Raw genomic sequence first — 18,315 nt, 5'->3', positions numbered from 1 at the left:
GTCTTAAAATTGTAAGTATTATTTTTTTTATTTGCAATTTTTCTGTTCTCTTTAAATATAAACACTTTCTCTGTTTAATTGCTCTATTGTTCTTTTTTGTAGGTTCCTGTAAGGTGCAGTGAACGGGAATGTTCTGTCGTTGATCCTCACTTTCATGTTTTATTGTCACACTTAAATTTTTATGTTCATTGTGTTCACTTTTGATGTGTAAACTGATAATTTATGTAAAGTTCATAAAGTTGTGAGTAAAAATGGACAATTTTAAAATGTCGGTAATTAAACAAAATATTTGAATTACCTTGAACATCTTGTGTAATTAATCTTTCCATGTAATTGTAGCCTAAAACAATGTAAGTGCTGTAGTGTAGTTATGCATGTAATGTACACAATGGGTACGTAGGAGTAAAGACTTTCACGAGTAACTAAAATTGTAGTTTATTATCAATAGCAGGAAATCAAAAATAAAAATTAAGTGTAATTTAAATATAAAGTATACTTTAAGTACACTTGAAGTTGTTCCAAAAAAGTACATATAGTAAACTAAAATATGCTATTAGTTGTAATTTAATACTATTTAAATACTACTAAAGTATACTAAGCACAAAATTAGTTGTTCCAAAATAGTACAAAAAAAAAAGTATACTAAAGTATACTTTTTTTCACCTGGGTATTTTTATCCGTGAAATTACAATCACAATCATCGGCTATTTAGCCGCATTTTATGCGGTTTAGTTAATATTCACTGTGAATCCAGATCCCATCACAAATTAAGCAGCTAAATGTATCTACATTTTTCTCTATAGTGACAAAAACCACTGACTGTGGCTCCAATAACTTATAATAAATTAAATTAAGCAACTTCACTTAAATTACCATCACTTCACCCGCTGGGGTCTGAACGCACTTCCTCCTGGTCCCCATCTGATCCAAACAGATCAACTGAACTCTGAGAGTGTTTTACCCTGCGCGGTCAGGTGTGCGCTTTTACCAGGATTTTTCTTTTCTTTTCTTTTTTTGCGTGGTTTCGCTTCTCCGAAACTGACAGATGTTACGTCTGCAGCGCTCCTCCAGAACGCCGCTCTCCTGGGTAACAGGCACCAAGAAAGCTCCATTTGTTAAAACCCCTGGATGAGTTACTTCCAGCGGTTTTTAATTCTAGCCACGCCGCAGCGGACTGCGCATGTTACAGTCTAATTAACTCTGCATCGTCATTTATTTCCTCAAGATAAACAGTCGGCTCCTCAAATGGATCAACACAACATTGCATTCTCTTTAGTTTTCTCTGGTCTGTAATGGAGACTTGAATTTAATGCGCCATCTTAACCAAAGGTTTTGAATGCGCTTCCTAACCAGACGCTCCAAAGCGTCCGGTGACGGTCCATAACTCTTCAACACGCTGTCAGCTCCCGGTCAGAAAAACCCATTTAGTCTATGAGATGATAATCAGAAAGAATTTTTTATTAACCGATTTTAGTAGGCTACGCGATTCAATCTTTGCGTAAAGTCTATAATGTCTGCCCATGTGCACCAGTCAAGGGTGTTAATTAGAACCTGTCAAATGACCAACAAGCTTTAAATTTTCTGGTCGTTTAAAAAAAATAGGGTTAGCTTTAGGGTTTATTTAATACAAACTCAGCTAACTTTGGCAATCCTACAAAAAAATCTTGCTCACACAAAAAAATCATTTATTTACTGAAAGCAAAGCTGCTGTTCTCTATCTGTGAAAATCTGTAAAGTTTTCATTTCAAGAGACAATTGTTTTTCTTGACATATGATCCAGAACTTTATGTTTTGGATTTTTCACTTTTCCCAAATGACATTACTTTCTCCCTTTACTATAATCACTAAAGTCCAGCTGATTTAAACTTTAGAGCTGCACTGAAACAGCAGCTTCGCTCCTCAGTAGGGCACTTTCACAGATAAAACAGTTTCCTGCTTCAATCTAAAGCACTTACCAGGAGGCAGATAAGAGAGAAGCAGGTCTACAGTGGTCATTTTATCTCCTGGTGTTACTACTGAACGATGCCTGGGGGGTTCTGAAGTTTATATTCTCGTACACGCTCGAAGAATCATCATTTGTCATTCTGGAAAACACCAGCAGAGATATTTACTGTTAGCGCATGCTGCTAACGCTCAATAATCCATCATGTTCCAGTTCCTGTGACACGCACACTGAAGACGACCTGGAGGACGCCATGTTGTGCTTAGACCTGGAGTTGGTCATCTGTGGATAYTTGATGTTTGAATATTCTCTCTCCTTCATTTTATTCCTCTGAAAAAGAACATAATGTCACACAGAGACTTTATGAGGTGCTGGATGTTGTGAGAGGAGAAGTGGACTTTCAGAGCACCTGCTCCTCCTCCAGCCTCTTCTGGACCGTGTCTATGTACTGCTGCACTGCCATGTAGATGAACTTGTACTGTGCCTCAGTCTGGACCATGCCGGACCGTTGCTGCCGGACCATCTGGATGGTCTTTGGGATATCGATGTCACAGTCCAGCCCTGGACCAGAAATACACACATGAACCAACATCCAGGAGGAAACTCCAGACTCATCAGATTTCTTCCCACCTTGGCGGTTGATGATGTCGATGAGGATGTCGATGACGATGATGGTGCCGGTTCTGCCGATGCCCGCGCTGCAGAGGCAGGCAAAGCATTTGAAATTAATAGTAAAATACAATTCTAGCTCTCATTCCGGCAGTAGCATTGAAATCTATTCATCTATAATGTTTTCTCATAAATACGTCTGAAACAGGGCAACCAATAAGCTATCAATGATTCTGATGATTGGTCCATTAATTGGATAAAAAAATTGGCACTTGTGACAGGACGGATCTGTTGATTCTGTGCGACTTTCTGTTCAGACAGTCTGGAAGGACTGGTTCATGTAAATTAGCAGTATGCAGGTAGAAGCTATTTGATAAAATAATATGTACACATCAGTTAGCTGGAAGGGTCCATTGATGGGTCCCTGAGGAATCCCGAGGGCCACATAACAAGCTCAGTGGGCCAAATCCAGACAGCGGGTTTGTGATGTTTCCCCAGWAATGAGACTGTTCTCGCCACATTTCCATAAAATGATTTGGGTAAATAATTTCCCCTGCATTTAGAAGCGAGGCGCTGTCCCATTAAAGCAGCTCGACCTGCATGGCTGTCTGGTCAGAACGACAGAATAATCGCTAGACTGCTGTACACACTTTCCCCAGATGACTTAAAAACATGGCTGCTGATTTCAACACTTTTAGTGGCTTCCTGAACTCTGGAGAGTCTTTATCTGTACAGTCTGTCCTATTCTCTTCTGTAGATCCTCTGAAAAGAAAAAGCATGTGCTCACAGCTTCCTGCAAGCAGCTTGTGAAGCTTTTTTTTTTTTTTTTTTGACAGGACGTTTCAGGGAGGATGAGAAACTCTGAGCTGAAGCTGCTCTGGGGACATCGGCTGATTCCACATTTATCCAGGGAGTCTGTTTGAGCCAGATCATGGAAACATTCAGCAGAACCAGCTGCTAACACAAACTGCAGCTTTGACAGTATCAGTGCGATTCACCTAAAGACAGCTGTCCACGTATATTCAGAGTCTTTAAAATGACTTCATAAAACATAGTAAAAAGGAGTCATGCATGTTTTATGATGCACCACCTGGATGGCTGTGTTTATTCAGCGAACCAGCAGGAAGTTCACAGTTTTAGAGCCAAGRACTGACTTTATGCCATCTAGATCTGACTTTATGTATCAAAATAGATGCACTTCAAATGTTGTTTAAAGCCTCGTTCATGAAGATTAGCAGAATTTAGTGAATTCACCAACAGGAACAACTTGTCAGATACTCCATACTTCATATTATAGTTGTACTGAAATTATTGTTTAGATATTTGACCTGAGCCCAACCCAGCCCGGTATTTGGGTGGAGTTCAGGCATCTGTGGCGCCTGCAATACATTCAGCACAGAGAAAACCAAATGATAACGAACGATATAAACTTTCTACTCCTCCATTTACACTATTTATTGTAAATGGAGGGGTAGATAGTTTAACCTGTTRAAGAATTAAAGAAAGTAAGTAGAGAAGAAGTTAATCAGAGCCCACTGTAATGATGAGATCCTATCAATCACACATCCCAGATGATTTGACATTTCTCACCCTGCAGCTACAACAAGCAACAAAATGGAGCTGAAAGATGTATGAAGCTAAAACTAAAGACAGGAGAAGTTACACTGCTTACGTAACTGCTGGGTGAAAACAAGAGCAGTAAAATTGTACATAAAGTAATATATCGGGTTTACTTTGTGCTCTAATTAAAGCTAATCAGTTGAGTCGGACACAAAGTCTGTGGGCCGGGTTTTACTTTTCAGCTCTAAATACTAGCTTACATGAGCTCTCTTCCCAATTAGCTGTGCTGGTTATACCTGCAGTGGACAATGATGGGTCCAGTATCCTTAATAGTGCTCTGTGTGCAGTTGACTTCCTCCAAGAACCAGAGGACGCCACCGGGCTCGTTGGGGACGCCGTGGTCCGGCCAGCTCAGGTACTGGTAGTGCCAGATGTACCGCAGAGGCTCCTTCTACACAAACACAGCATGACAGGAAGTGAGGATGATTTACTGGAACCAGAAAACTTCAGCAGCTTTAAACGGGTCAGAACAACCTCCACTGTTAAACGAATTGAAAGCCAGAACAACTTCACTGTCACTTTCATGGCATAGTCTAACACAAACAAATAAAAATATTAATCACTTTAAAAAAATATGTATTTAAAAACCCACCGTTTGTTTAGTCCAGTGCAGTAAAACCAGAGTAATACAGAAATATTGTATTTAAATACATTATTTTMACTTTTCAGAATGAATTATTTAAATAATTAGTAGTTATTTCCTCTGTTCCTGACATGAATGTGTGTTAGGCGACAGAGAGTGCTGCTCTGCTGTGTTACTGGACTGTGCCGTTCACCTCTGTTGGTCACATGACCAACAGTAAGCCGCTCTGAAAACAACAACAGGAACTAATTACAGCACTGCTCTGATAAATCCATCTGTGTTTAGTTAGCATTCAAAATGAGCTGCTCCTTTATCACACTCTGGCTCTGCACAAAAAACCTGAGCCTGTTGGACATCTCTGAGGTCACTCTAATGGGCCAGATCTTTATTTTACTGACTTATATTTAGGTGAAATGCCTCCTTAAGATAGTTTYAGCAAGTAATAGGAAAACTATAATTTGGAAATGACTACAAACTGACCACAGGTGAGGAATTATAAAATAAATGTAAAATAAGGAGAAACTCATACGGTTACCTTGAGAACTGAGCTGGAAAAATGAACCAAATGTTGGAAAAAGTGAATATTTATACAGAAACCAATAAAAAAATTAAACTGGGTAAATTTATCTGTCCATTTTAGTTACTTGGCTAGTTTTATTTTTTTATTTTGGTAAATTTTTTTATTTTACTGTACTGTTACACCCACGTGTCCACATGTTCTTTGTAATATTTAAAATTAAAAAGTAAAAATTCAAATGAGCCTGCTAGCAGCGCTGATAAGCTCTCATAATGCTGTAATTATATCTGTATTATATAGCAAACATTGAATATTTATATTGAAATAAAAATATTTCAAAGCTCAATTTCCACTTGACTTGGAGCTTAAATGCGTGAAATGTTATGTTTTAGGTGTTATCAGTATTAAAGTTATTATTATTAACTAATATGGTAATGCTTACAAAAATAAACCGCTAGGAAAGAAAAATTCATATTTACACCATRTTCCAATTTATGCAAATTAGATTTAATTTATTACATTTAAAAATGTAATAAAGATTACATTTTTTGTTGTGCTATTAAATGTATAGATGGTATTGTGTGTCAGGGCTCTTTGAATAACTATAATTAATTTCAGAGAGCTGAGTTGATTAGTTTGTCTGATGAACTCAATTAAAGGAAATCTACTTAAGGATGTTCCGCTTTATTAAGAAGGCCACAGGTTTCAAGTAATATGGGAAAGAGAAAGGATCCCTCTGCTGACGAAAATCATCAGATAGTGTAGTGCATATAACAAGGTATGAAGAAAACATTAGATATTTAACGAAAACTGAAGCGTTATCGTACTGTGAAGACATTTGTGGCTGATTCAGAACAAAGATGGGTTTGTGCAGATAAAGTCATAATGAGAAAGGTATCTGTYAGACAAATTCATCGGATTAAGAGAGCAGCTCAGTGATTCTTGAGAATAGGGACAAAACAGGTCCKATGGATAAAGCACAAAATTTGAAAAAAATATGCACAAAATAGAATTTTTTCAAATATCTTACTAAACTAACCTGGATCATGTGAGCACAACAATGTATATTTTCCTGGTGTTTGCTGAATATTTTTTATTTTAAACATTGTAGTAAGTGTCTTTAAAATCCCTTGTCCAGGAGCAGAACTCAATACAATATAATAGTTTAAAACAATTAAAGAAATACTAAAATTATATATTATGACAGTTAAGTATACGTAGTCATATAAATAATTATAAATGTATCAATAACTTGAATTAAAAATCATTTTTATATATTTTCCAACTCAGTTGAAATGTGTCCCTAGTTTTTGTCAACACCGTCAGACATGAAAAGAATGTAAAAAAATCAGGCATTATTGGGGGGCACCAGAACTTCTGAGGACCCCATGACCTTTTCCTTTCTCTTCTTTTGCTAAGAGGGCTAGTTAGCTCAGGTTAGCATATGTTATTATTTAGTTTTTTTTCCTGTTTTATTCTTAAGTTGTTTGTCACAACCATGATGTGTCAACACCATAACTGACAAATTATAAAATTTGTCAGTGAAAATGCTTAATTTTGGTATACTGTAAAGATTTCATGGAACTGATGAGCTACAATATGGCCTCCTGCAGAATAACATCATATAAATTGAGGTAGTTTGGCATTTCGTCAACTTCACTAGTTTTTAACTGACAGTGTGACTCTTTCAGTGATAGTGTTGACAAATCTCACTTAAATGTGCAATTAATTCATTTTAATGTATTCTGCATGAATGACATTACTTCATATGTATAAAGTATTTCATTTTACTCACTAGTTTGTCACCACCTTCAGTTCTGTGTCAACTCCGTCATGCACCGTCAAATGGACTTTATAGGGTTTTTTGTTTTAAATAATATTTCTTTTGTTTTTTAAGAAGCATTTGTCTTTAAAACTGAGTAAAAATATCACTAGTAGGGTATTTAAAAAATAATTTAATATTTATTTTTGTCAGATGGTGATGACAAATGTCTGGGTCACATCCATTAAAAATGTAATTTTCAAAAAAATTTTGCAACTGGGAGTCTGCACCTTAGCATCTTTACATTTCCAAAACATTATTTGTCATATTTGAATACATAAGTTTGAGGAATAATTAAGAAATTTTTGGGGAAAATTTAAATCCATTTTGTCCCACTTCTCAAGAATCACTGAGCTGTTAAAATGTCCTTACAAAGCAGCAAACAGCTATTTGAAGCTGCTGGTGCCTCTGGAACCTCAAGGTGGAGGATCCTTCAGAGACTTGCTGTACATTAACCTACTGTTCGGCCACCCCTAACCAGTGCTCACAAGCAGAATCGGTCGCAGTGGGCCCAGCCGTACATGAAGATTAATTTTCAAACAGACGTGTTCACTGATGACTGCTGTGCAACCCTGGATGGTTCAGATGGACGCAGTAGTGGATTGGTGGCAGATGGCCACCACGTCCCAACACGGCTGTGACGTTAGCAAGGAGGTGATGGGAGTCATTTTGTGGGCCGAAATCATGGGGAGAGAGCTGATCGGCCCCGTCAGAGGTTGTGAAAATGACCTCAGCAAAGTATATGGACTTTCTGACTGATCCCTTTCTTTCATGGTTCAAAAAGAAAAGCCGTACCTTCAGTAGCAAAATCATATTCATTCATGACAATGCACCATCTCATGCTGCTAGGGATACCACTGTGCCATTGGTTGTTATGGGCATAAAAGGGGAGAAACTCATGGCGCGGTCACCATCCTCCTCTGACCTCAACCCTATTGAGAACCTTTGGAGTTTGAAGTGGGATGCAGTTCATATCAAAACAGCAGTTCTGGGAAGGTATTCTGACGTCCTGCAAAGAAATTCAAGCTGAAACTATCCACAAACTCACAAGTTCAATGGATGCAAGAATTGTGCAGGTGATATCAAAGAAGGGGTTCTATGTTAACATGTAACTCGGTCTGTTAAGATGTTTTTGATTGAAATAGATTTGGATTTTAGTACCTGTGACCACTTAATGCTGCACATTCAGAAAGAATTACCGTTTGCAGTTCTTTATAATCCATAAAATGTTTAGAAAATCTGCTGTGCATAATAATTTGGAACAGTGCATTTTGAGTTTTTTATTTTTGAAAAAAATACTGCTCTCATTGGGAGCTTTGATCAGTAAAATTTGAAAATTATACTGACCATCATTTGCATTGACCATTTAAGAAATCTGAGAAAATATCAATTGCATAATAATTTGGAACATGGTGTATTCCTGACACAAGTTGTAAGTTTGTTGTGTTTTTTCCACTTATCGCTCCATCTGCCAGTCAACCAGATGAGTCGTGTAAGCTGAAGCTCAAACTGTTGGCTTGGTAATCTGACTCGAGGTCAGAGGTCAGCCGTCCTTACCCTGTCCAGGCGTGTCACCTCCAGCTTCCTCAGGATGTAGTCCTGCGCCGGCTGCTCTTCCACATTCCTCACCAGGACTTTCCCAAACTCTTTAGTGCCATTGAGGTCCGGCCAGTACCGGACGCATTTGTTCTGATAGGAACATGAAGGTAGTGAGAGAGAGAAATAGAAATAGAAATAGAGAGAGACAAAGAGAGAGAGAGACTGGCATTAGACAGTCTGAAGAAATGGCTCAGCTCAAGCAGCTTTTCAGGAAGCTTATCTGTCATGCTATCCCCTGCTAGTCCTGTCCCTGTCCACCACACTGACACATGTACATCATCCTGATACTCACGCTAAAGCACTCACTGCTTTCCAGTGATGACTCATAAAAAAGGATGATATTAGATTATCACACTGCTGAAACAATTTGAAAGTGAGAAACAGAAATGATTCTTGATTGGCTTGTTTTTGTCAACATGTCGTTAAAACAGAAAGCCACTGATATGAGGTCTTCTGCTTTTAGTTTTCTTTTTACAAGAGAAGGTGTTCTGATCAGGATAACCTGATCGATTCCTTATTGGAAGAAGTGAGAACTCCTACTTTCCCCCAAAACCATCTCTGCAAGAAATGTGGATGAGCTTCAGAAAAGTAAATATGGGAAGATCATCGATTTCTCCTCACCCTAAAAATCTAATTTTCCTCTCAAGAATTCCGTGTTGCAGCAGTGCAGACGTCCCCAACGCTAATGGCAGCGTCCACAGTTCACATTCTGAGGATTGCTTTTTTAAAGAAGTTCACTGGATGATCAATGGTTCCTGAAACACTTTAAATCTGAATGAGTCTAATGACACTTTGCACCATCTGAAGGATAAAGAAAAATAAAAACAATAAAAATCTGTTGCTAAGCTCATATGTTTATTCAATGATTTAGCAGCAAAAGGGTTTTTGAATTGAAAATATTCTTTGTTATGTTTTTTGGTTAAAATGAGATTAAGTATTGATCCAGGTATTAACTTTTGATCTGATCCCACCATGACCAATGCAGCACCAAGCAGTAATTTAACCCTTTACCAGTCTGCTAACAGGTTAAAGCGCATCAGAAGAACTCATCTTGTTTCATGACGAGGACTGGAGTAAGCATGAGTGACATGGAGGTGGCTCACCCTTCCCCGCTCCATCTCCTTGGTTGTCATGACAATGACGTGAGCATTCTCCTGATACACCATCTTCCAGAAGTCGTTCACCGTGTTCTGCAGGCAACCCTGAGTGGCAATGAAGACTTTACTCTCCTCCACATGGCACCCATCTTCACTCACGTTCTGCATGGTTGGACAACAGGAACTATTACACATGAACCTTTTCTACCACTGAGTGAATATTAATTATGTAATATTAAATGTCTAGAAATATATTTAACATCCAAAGCGTGTGGAGGAAGTCCTTCCTGGTCACACACTCACTCTGATATAGTTAGCGTTGATGTAATCTGAACCCGGAGCGTCTGATTCAGAGTCTTTAACCACAACTCGCGTTGTGTCGACTGCAAACACAAAGTTCAACCAATTAATGCATGAAGGAGCAGTCAGTCCTGAAACCATGCAGACATAATGCAGCTGATAGGCTCAGGCTATTAAAACACTATCTCTATGCTCTGCCGTCTGTGTCACTCTTTCCACAGGAAGTTGGAGAGACAGGAAATGGCAAGTTGTTGTGCAACTCACAGGGGAGGATGTTCTTGTATCTGTTTTTACTCTTGTTTTCTGGCTTCTGGCCCTCTTTCCGGGGATACAGCAGTTTGCACTCTTGCTGCTGAAGTACCTTTAAAAAAGATGGAGAGAAGAACTAAAGAACAACATAAGATAGACAACATGGGGATTTCACTGGGTTGTCGCCAGATAAAACAGTTCCAGGAAGAGTAGAGCAAAAAACAATACTCTACTGACATTTCCACAGACATTTATGTAACTGGAATACTCTGAATAACGCTGTGTGTAAAACAGTGTAATGAGCTTTTATTACAGCAGAGGTCACCATGGAGAGAAGTCAGAGGGAAACATCTAACAACTCGGTGTGTGATAACATTCACTGTGCAAATGCTTTCACTTTAACACAGATTCACATCCACACTGGGTAATACATTCATTTCATGACAAAAATATTTCAAACAAAAAGTAAACATGGTACTTTTCCAATATGAAAGAAACTGGCCTGTTTATTTATAGACTCTGACTCTCTTGAACTGCTTATAAAAAATTATTTTCCCCTTTATTTCAATGCTGCAGGGAATTAAAAGTTATTTGGATAATTAGGGTTGTAATAGAAATGACAGCACAACAATCAATTTATTTTACTCATAAACTTTCTAAATACTTAGAGTTCTATCTTTATGTTTATGTTTGCCATTTTCATGTCAATTTGTTTGGTTCTGCTTTTCGACCAGGCGTTTTGCTTCCACAGGGTTTTAGTTACACTTTAACATGACATTATGATGAAACTGGAATAATATAAATGGCTGAGCTGCACACACCTCAAACTCCTCCCAGAATCCTTGTTTTGGCTTCTCTGAGTTGTCTGCTACTTTGTTGAGTTCTCGTACCCGGTTCTCGATGTTGGCAGCATTTATCCTCGTGGCGTTAAAAGGCTGCCATAGTCCCACAAAAACACAAACATTTTAAACTGGCCACTACAAACCAGATGGTGAGCTATAAAACAATTACCAGATAATGTTTTTAGTTGCTTCCCTAACTATTTCCCTAACTGTGTCTTTGTCACCTGTTTGAGATGTACTACAATGCCACTTTTTTCCACCATGGGGTTCTTCTTGTAGTGATCCACCAGATCGGCCAACGTGTCAAACCGTTCACCACCTCCCACATCATACTTGCCTTCCTGCAGAACAAAAACATTTACAATTAAAAAGGAACTATAACTGCATGCAGTTATCAACGGGTTCCAAGCCCCAACAATGATCAAACCAACCTATCAAAATCCTTCTTAAAGGCATGATATGCATCCAAAACGAGCAATCTCACCTGGAAGCGAATCATAACATGTGTGACTTTGGTTTTGCGGTCGACGTTGTCATGCTTCTCCTCGTTGGTGAGAACCGACAGGACAAAGTCTCCAGGTTTACTCTGACTCTCCCGGACCAGAAAGCTGCCGGCTTTGCCTTTTTCTGTGAGGAGTTTCTCTGCATCTCTCCCAGAGAGGTGTCCATGGTACCACCTGGAGATCGATAAACAAGCGTCTTACTGAACCACTTGTTTACAAGTAGTTGTACGGACAGAGAATCAATCTTTAATGGCATAAAACACGCGGGACAAGAGGCTGCCATGCACTGGTGTCACCGTGACCTCTGACCCCACCAGCAGGAAAGGCGGGTGAAGTGTCTTGCCCAAGGACACAATGACAGAGGCATGTCTGGACACCCCTGGTTTATGACTTGCAGCCACACGCTTATTAAATATGGACACCAGAGTTTCACCCTTTTAAAGCAGACATATTGTTATATTAACTTCTCTCTGTTTGCAGACTCAAGCTAAAGTTTCAAATAAAAGATTAATCACTACGACAGCAAACAGAAATACCAACAGAGTATTTCTCCTTCAGATGCCTTTATTCACCTTCTACTCCTCTACCTAGGACTGTGCTCAGATACACTCTTTGTGTCTGAGCATCTCAGGGTGGATGCTCAGACGGTGGATGCAAGGTAGACAGATCAACAAGACGGATAAGTGAGATTAACTTTTCCATCAGAGGGGGCGGACTGAAGTAAGTTTCCTGTAATTCACAGCTTTAACATAATTTAAATATATACGTGTGCGCTGCATGTAGACTCCCACTCCAGAGTGATAGTGTCTCTTATATGGCTGCAGGCTCACTTCACCTGATTTTCAGATGAAATACTGAAATCAGGTGAAATTTTCAGGTGAAATCTTCAGATGAAATACTCGCATGTCGGCATTTTGTTTCCTGTGTGATGATGAGCCAGAACGTAAAGGAAGTGCCAGCAAAAAAAGCACCCAGAATGTAAAAACCACATGAACAGTAAATCAGAAGCAGCTCTTACACCTGGACAGATAAGACACACACTCCGTGCAGAGCAGAAGTGCAGAAATAAAAAACATTTGCATCCAGTTTTTTAGGAGAACCATGGTTTGCAGAGTAAGGCCAAATTCTGCATTCAGAACATAAATATTCTCTGAAGTACGTAATTGTGGGTATATTTGCAAAAGCATAGACGTCAACCAGTGAGTTAACCCAAACATGCCTTTGGGAATACATAGTAATTTATCTTTGTGGATGCTGTGTGCATATAAATTTCATGAGTGTTTATTCAGAGCATCTTCTCCTCAATCTGTGTAAACATGTAGGTGCTCTGGTACCTAATTAGCGAGTTAATGTGGATTGCTAACCTACGGTCAGTCCATTGAACACTTTGCTAAGTGATGCAGCAGCAGGCCAGTAATTCAATATTATTGCTTGTTCTGATGGCTCTGAGTGGATCAGCAGTGAGGCGGTAACATCAAGCTGGAGAGGTTTCCAGGACAGCTGCTTTGCCTCATTCTCACTTCAACTCTAAGCAGACTATGGAGCCAGTTTACTCATCTATCCACATTAGGACAACCTATGTTCTGAATGGGTGATGTATAAATAAACTGACTTGAAGTGACATCATGTTTATGTGATGAGAATGTTCTTATGCATCATTTGTCCTGTTTGAATGTCATAAATTCAGTCTAATGTGCACATGGCAGGTGAAGTGAGAGTGAACGTTTAAAGTGGGCTTTTAAAAACCATCATCTTGTTCTACGCTTTGCTTCGTTTAGAGCAGAGATCTCCAAGCTTTATGTAACAGGGGTCAAAAATGACTTATGGACCAAAGGAATTTAATTTTTTTAATAAAAACTCGTACTTTGATATTTTTCAACTTAAAAGTTTAATTAAACAAATAAATTAGGTTTGTTTTGTTGAAAATAGATAGGTTATCTATCTTCTGTCCAGCTACTTAAAGGGACAGTATTATGCATTATGCACATAGCACAATCAATTAACTGTTAACTACAGTTATAATAAAAATGATAAACATATCAAATATGACTTAAAGGAAATTTTCCATCGTAATTTAACATTTTGAAATTGCACTTCTATCTCTTTAAGAAACTCCGCCTCCAGGAAGTCATCCCATGGCTCTTCTATTAACCCTTTAACACCATTTTTACCAGCAGCTCTGAGCAGTACCTCCTATAATGAGCTCAGCAGTTCCACTAGCTGTTTGCTAATTGCTGCTGGCTAGTCTGAAGGATCTGAGTGGGAGGAGCTGCTCTGAGAGACTGAAGCTGAGAAGCTGCAGCTCAAAGGAGGAGCTTCGGTTCACCCAGGCGTTTTCCACAGCTGAATAGAGATTAAAGGATTTCTCAAACATGCATGAAAGAATCAAAGCAACACGTTTGTTTTTTGATGAGAGAATAACATTTTAACATTATGTAAACAGTCCATTTTTGAGCTTCACTGTCACTTCAAGAGTTAACATTTTTGGCTTATTAAAATAGATATCTGAAAGGCTCCTGTCTACCCAGGTCTCATGTTTGTTAGCTTTTTTTTAAAAGTTTTTTGGATTGTCTGCACTGTAACAAATTTTGTTGTACTTTCTGTACAGAAGAAAGGGTTTTTGAATTAAAAATGTTGCTCATTTTGTCACTATAAGCTATGGTAATATTGCTGAAGTGGGTTTGTTGAGGCCAATAATAAAAATAAAAATATTTTACAGAAGGAAACCATAACAGTAATAAGCTTATTGAAATCTTCAGTCTCTTCTCTTTTCATTGTGGTTTTCAGGAGTTTGTTTTTGTCCCATATTTGTCTGACATTAAGCCTTAAAGGGAGCAGCAGGAGTTTTTTTTTTTTTATTTAAACCTCTGGTTCAGACTGGGAACTGGAATTGGGGTGAACTCCCTGGATACTGAGAAGGACCTTTGTCCTGTAAATATCAGGACTTTATGTTTTCTTTGTTCCAGTTTATTTTACCAGCAGGATATCTGATGAGCCTCTGCTCCTGCAGCCTTCTCTGCAGCTGGAAGCTCACCTTCTCATGGTCACAGTTTCCTCTGAAAATGTTTGTCTGGATGATCTGTGTAAGCTACTGATTTCACTSTTTGTGAATATTCTTCTGAACAGAACAAGAACATTGAGTTTTATGCTGCTCTGAGTTTTGTTCAAAACCATTTCAAACTGATTTGGTTTTAAGGTTCTCCAGTGATAAAAGTTGCTTCATGTTTAGACGATGAGTCTAGTTGTCTTGTGGGCATTCTGGGTTTTTGTAACAGGTGAAATCAGGTGGATTTGTCCTGCTGCTGTTCTCGTGCCGTCTGGATAGCGATGTTTACCTCTCAGAGGTGGGATCCTTGCAGTTGAGTGGATACTTCAGCTCAATGACATGGCCGTTCCTCTCGCGCAGCAGGTCCTGCTGTTCAGTGTAATACTGCACCAGCTCGGCTAGCGTGGCAAACTTCTCGCCACCGTACAGGTCATAGTAGTCCCCAGAGTTCTGGATCTTAATGTGGGTCACCTCATTGTTACGCCTGAGTAAAAAATTCAACTAATTATTTTCACAGAAAAGCAAGGAATTTGATCAAAATAAGCTTTTTTTCTTCCAGTTAGCATTTTCCCTCTTCCACAGCTACCCTGCAGAAATGTAAAAATAAAGACCTGAACAGACACAAACAGCCACCCACACACATGCCCATGCAGTATAGAGCTCACACAAAGACATACAGACTTCGCCCACACAAGCCCAGCATAAGCACACATAAACATGTTAAAACCTATCAAGCCATCTGCTGCCTTCCTGCCTTACTCCCAGCAATCCTCTTTCAAGAACATGCAGATCATGTCAAATCACTTCAAATTGTTACATAATCCACTATTCTCTGTATTTAAGGATCTGCTTTTATTTTGACATTCAAGAAAATTCACAAAGATGAGAAATTAGCTGCAATTTAATATGAAATGGAAAGAAATTATAAATATAAAGACAATATATGAAGTGTCTTGTGCATTTGTTTTCAGACTCTTTTACCCTAATGTCCCAAAATAAAACAACCAGTCATCCAATAAATAAAAGTCATCTTGTTTGTAATTTTATGAGAGTAATCCTATGAAGACTGAGTTCCCCAGAGGTCAAAGATAAACTCTGGAGGAGCTGGAGATTTCTAGAGATCAGGTGGAAAAATCTGCTTCCAAGACGACTAATCATCCTTTAATTTTCCTCCCATGTGGTCTGAAAAGCACCTTCATTAAAAGAAAGCCATAAGAAGTGCTGCCTGCAGTTTGCCACCAAAAAAATCTGAAATTCTGAGATGAATCAAAAGTTTTCTAGAAAAAAGTGGAAATTTCTCAGTTTGAAAGGTATTTGCCAAAATTTCAGATTCTGAAACTCAAAAATTTTCAATTTTTTTTTCTAGAATTTTTTTTTATTTTAATCTAAAGATTTCTAAGTTCTTTGGCAGAATTTGTTCTCTTCCTTTTTCATTTTCTATGTACAATGACCCTAATACCCTGCCATAGGGTTATAACTCAAGACCTGGGAATGACTTCAAATCCAACTAAACCATATTCCAAGTCCAAATAATAAGAAGTCCAAATTATTTTTTGCAGCACAGATTACAAGGTTTAGAATAATATTAACATATTATTCTAATCTGAACTCTGGCTACTCGAAGTGACATACAGCAAAGTGAGGATGCACTGATATGTTTTATTAAGCAGACCAGTGCAGCTATGTTAAACAATGACTAATATTTTGTGCTTCCATAAGCAGAATTCTTGCAGCAAAGAAAGTTCTACAAAATATTCACTCAGTGGATTTGATACAAATGTAAACCAGTTTTCTGGTTTCTATTTTCAAGAAATTTGAAAGCCTCCCTGAATTTGAAATGTTTCTTTTAATTAGAACATTTATGGACTACTTTGTCTTGGTATATCACAAAAAATTACAATAAAGAACACTGAAATGTGGTTGTGTTACAAAAATGTGAAAAAGCTCTAAATAAATGCATTTGAATATTTTTGCAGGGGAATTTATCTGCAGTTATCTGTATCAGTAAGTTTTTTCCCCAATTTTTAGCAACTTTTGCTTCCACGTTTCACTGGGAAATAAACAACACATATTTGGGATGGCGATACAGAAAACACAAGCATAAATCAGACTCAGAGTGGAGCCAGGCAGTCAGTGCTATCTGATCCAACTCTTTATCGGCTAATGGTGATATCAAATGGCGCAAATCCTATTTTTCTCCATCGGTTCTCCTACAGTCCTCATAAGTTTCGCCGTTTTCCCTCACAATCACTGCTCTCATCCATTCTCCTTTTTATTTGTCCCATAATCCATCTCTCCCTTACTCCCCATCAGTCTCTGCTTGTGTTTCCTGGTAATTGCTTTATGGCTCTATTAGTGGCTGCTGGCAGGTTGCCACAGGTCTGTTGCCCAGTTAAAGGCCCCTCCTCAGCTCTCAGGTCAGAGCCCCCTTTTTCCTATGGAGTTTAACTCCATTAACTCTGGAATGAGAAAAACACATCCTATTAGATTTCCCTTCACTCAGACTTGCTGATAACCTTCATGGATTTATTGCAGTTTGAAACTGGTGCGCCATCAATTTGGTTTGGGTCTGGATGAATCTTCACTGCTCCAGGAGATCCAAAATATTGGAATATATTAACAGAGGAGATTGTGTTGTTTATCATTTATCGTGATCAGTTTCTGTCACAAGGATTTTGATTTATCGTTGTCATGATAAATTCCATATAATTGTAGCCAGGTGGTAAATTTTGGTTAAATAATTGTACTGTTTCAAAGTGTTGGTTTTCTTGTATCTTACGGTAGCAATGCTATTAAGTGATTTTGTTTCAGTTATGTAATTTTATTTCCTATGTGTATGTTTTTCACATTTAAATATGATCAGGTAGTTGGTCTCAAGTGCTGCACATTTTGACCACCAGAGAGCAGKGTTTCAAGGTGATTACTGTTTCCCAAGACGGGGCAGGAAATGCATTTTGTTCTCTTCCGGTGTTGCTATGCTATGTGATGAACTTGGACGGGAACTGTATGTGATTTATCTGCAGGTGATAGTTTCAGCAGAAAATCGGGAGCCTGTCTGTGCGGTGCAGGGCGGCCATTTACTGCACGTGAAAWTAAGATGTCCGATCATYGGTGTTCTCCAGCATTAAGAGTGAACTGAGACATTACTGTCGAATCCAGAGGCCACTGCCGTATTTNGTCGAATCCAGAGGCCACTGCCGTATTTCTATTTCTTTTCTTTTACATATTGTATTTTCTTTTGAGATCTGCCACATTTCACATTTCATGAATATGTACCAAATGTTTTGGTGCCCCTATGTTCTGATTTTTGAACTAACAAGACAGCTTTGTTCAGTCTGTTCCAACTGATAATAAAATATACTGCACATTAAGAACCCCAGTTATTGTGTCCTGTGAGGCTAAGTATTTCCCGGGCTACATTATGTTTTTTAAAAATAAAAACTAAGCTGTCTGTATTTTGAGGGTTATTACTCTTTTCTCTACTGTATATTTAATGAGAGAATCAATAATCAGTTATTTCTTTGTGTCCAGTGTCTTGAAGGAGCTCACTACTGAAAACCAGGTTTAAACATTTCCATAGGAATCT

General features: G+C 38.4%; 1 protein-coding gene and 1 long non-coding RNA gene across 4 annotated transcripts in view; one reads left to right on the top strand and one right to left on the bottom strand.

Moving 5' to 3' along the window:
- The window catches only part of LOC108166441 (uncharacterized), a 6,674-nt gene extending 2,915 nt beyond the window's left edge, over nt 1-3,759 (top strand). For both annotated transcript variants that reach the window (XR_001776797.1, XR_001776798.1), the window contains exon 2: nt 3,388-3,759. This is a non-coding gene — a long non-coding RNA (uncharacterized LOC108166441). The remainder of the gene's footprint in view (nt 1-3,387) is intronic.
- ptpn11b (protein tyrosine phosphatase non-receptor type 11b) overlaps nt 1-18,315 on the bottom strand; it is a 90,559-nt gene that overhangs the window by 34,953 nt on the left and 37,291 nt on the right. For both annotated transcript variants that reach the window (XM_008413161.2, XM_008413160.2), the window contains exons 3-15: nt 15,019-15,213; nt 11,665-11,857; nt 11,405-11,521; nt 11,160-11,273; nt 10,354-10,450; nt 10,093-10,172; nt 9,796-9,951; nt 8,651-8,782; nt 4,408-4,562; nt 2,573-2,640; nt 2,352-2,503; nt 2,172-2,272; nt 1,956-2,084 (exon numbers count right to left, since the gene is read on the bottom strand). In XM_008413161.2, coding sequence (XP_008411383.1) covers nt 1,997-2,084; nt 2,172-2,272; nt 2,352-2,503; nt 2,573-2,640; nt 4,408-4,562; nt 8,651-8,782; nt 9,796-9,951; nt 10,093-10,172; nt 10,354-10,450; nt 11,160-11,273; nt 11,405-11,521; nt 11,665-11,857; nt 15,019-15,213 — 1,648 coding nt within the window. In that variant the 3' untranslated portion in view covers nt 1,956-1,996. The remainder of the gene's footprint in view (nt 1-1,955; nt 2,085-2,171; nt 2,273-2,351; nt 2,504-2,572; nt 2,641-4,407; nt 4,563-8,650; nt 8,783-9,795; nt 9,952-10,092; nt 10,173-10,353; nt 10,451-11,159; nt 11,274-11,404; nt 11,522-11,664; nt 11,858-15,018; nt 15,214-18,315) is intronic.

This window comes from Poecilia reticulata, linkage group LG7 (genome assembly GCF_000633615.1).
Source record: "Poecilia reticulata strain Guanapo linkage group LG7, Guppy_female_1.0+MT, whole genome shotgun sequence".
In the NCBI taxonomy this organism is placed as follows: Eukaryota; Metazoa; Chordata; class Actinopteri; order Cyprinodontiformes; family Poeciliidae; genus Poecilia; species Poecilia reticulata.
Note: the sequence above shows the minus strand (reverse complement) of the source record. Positions and strands in the feature narration are given on the sequence as shown.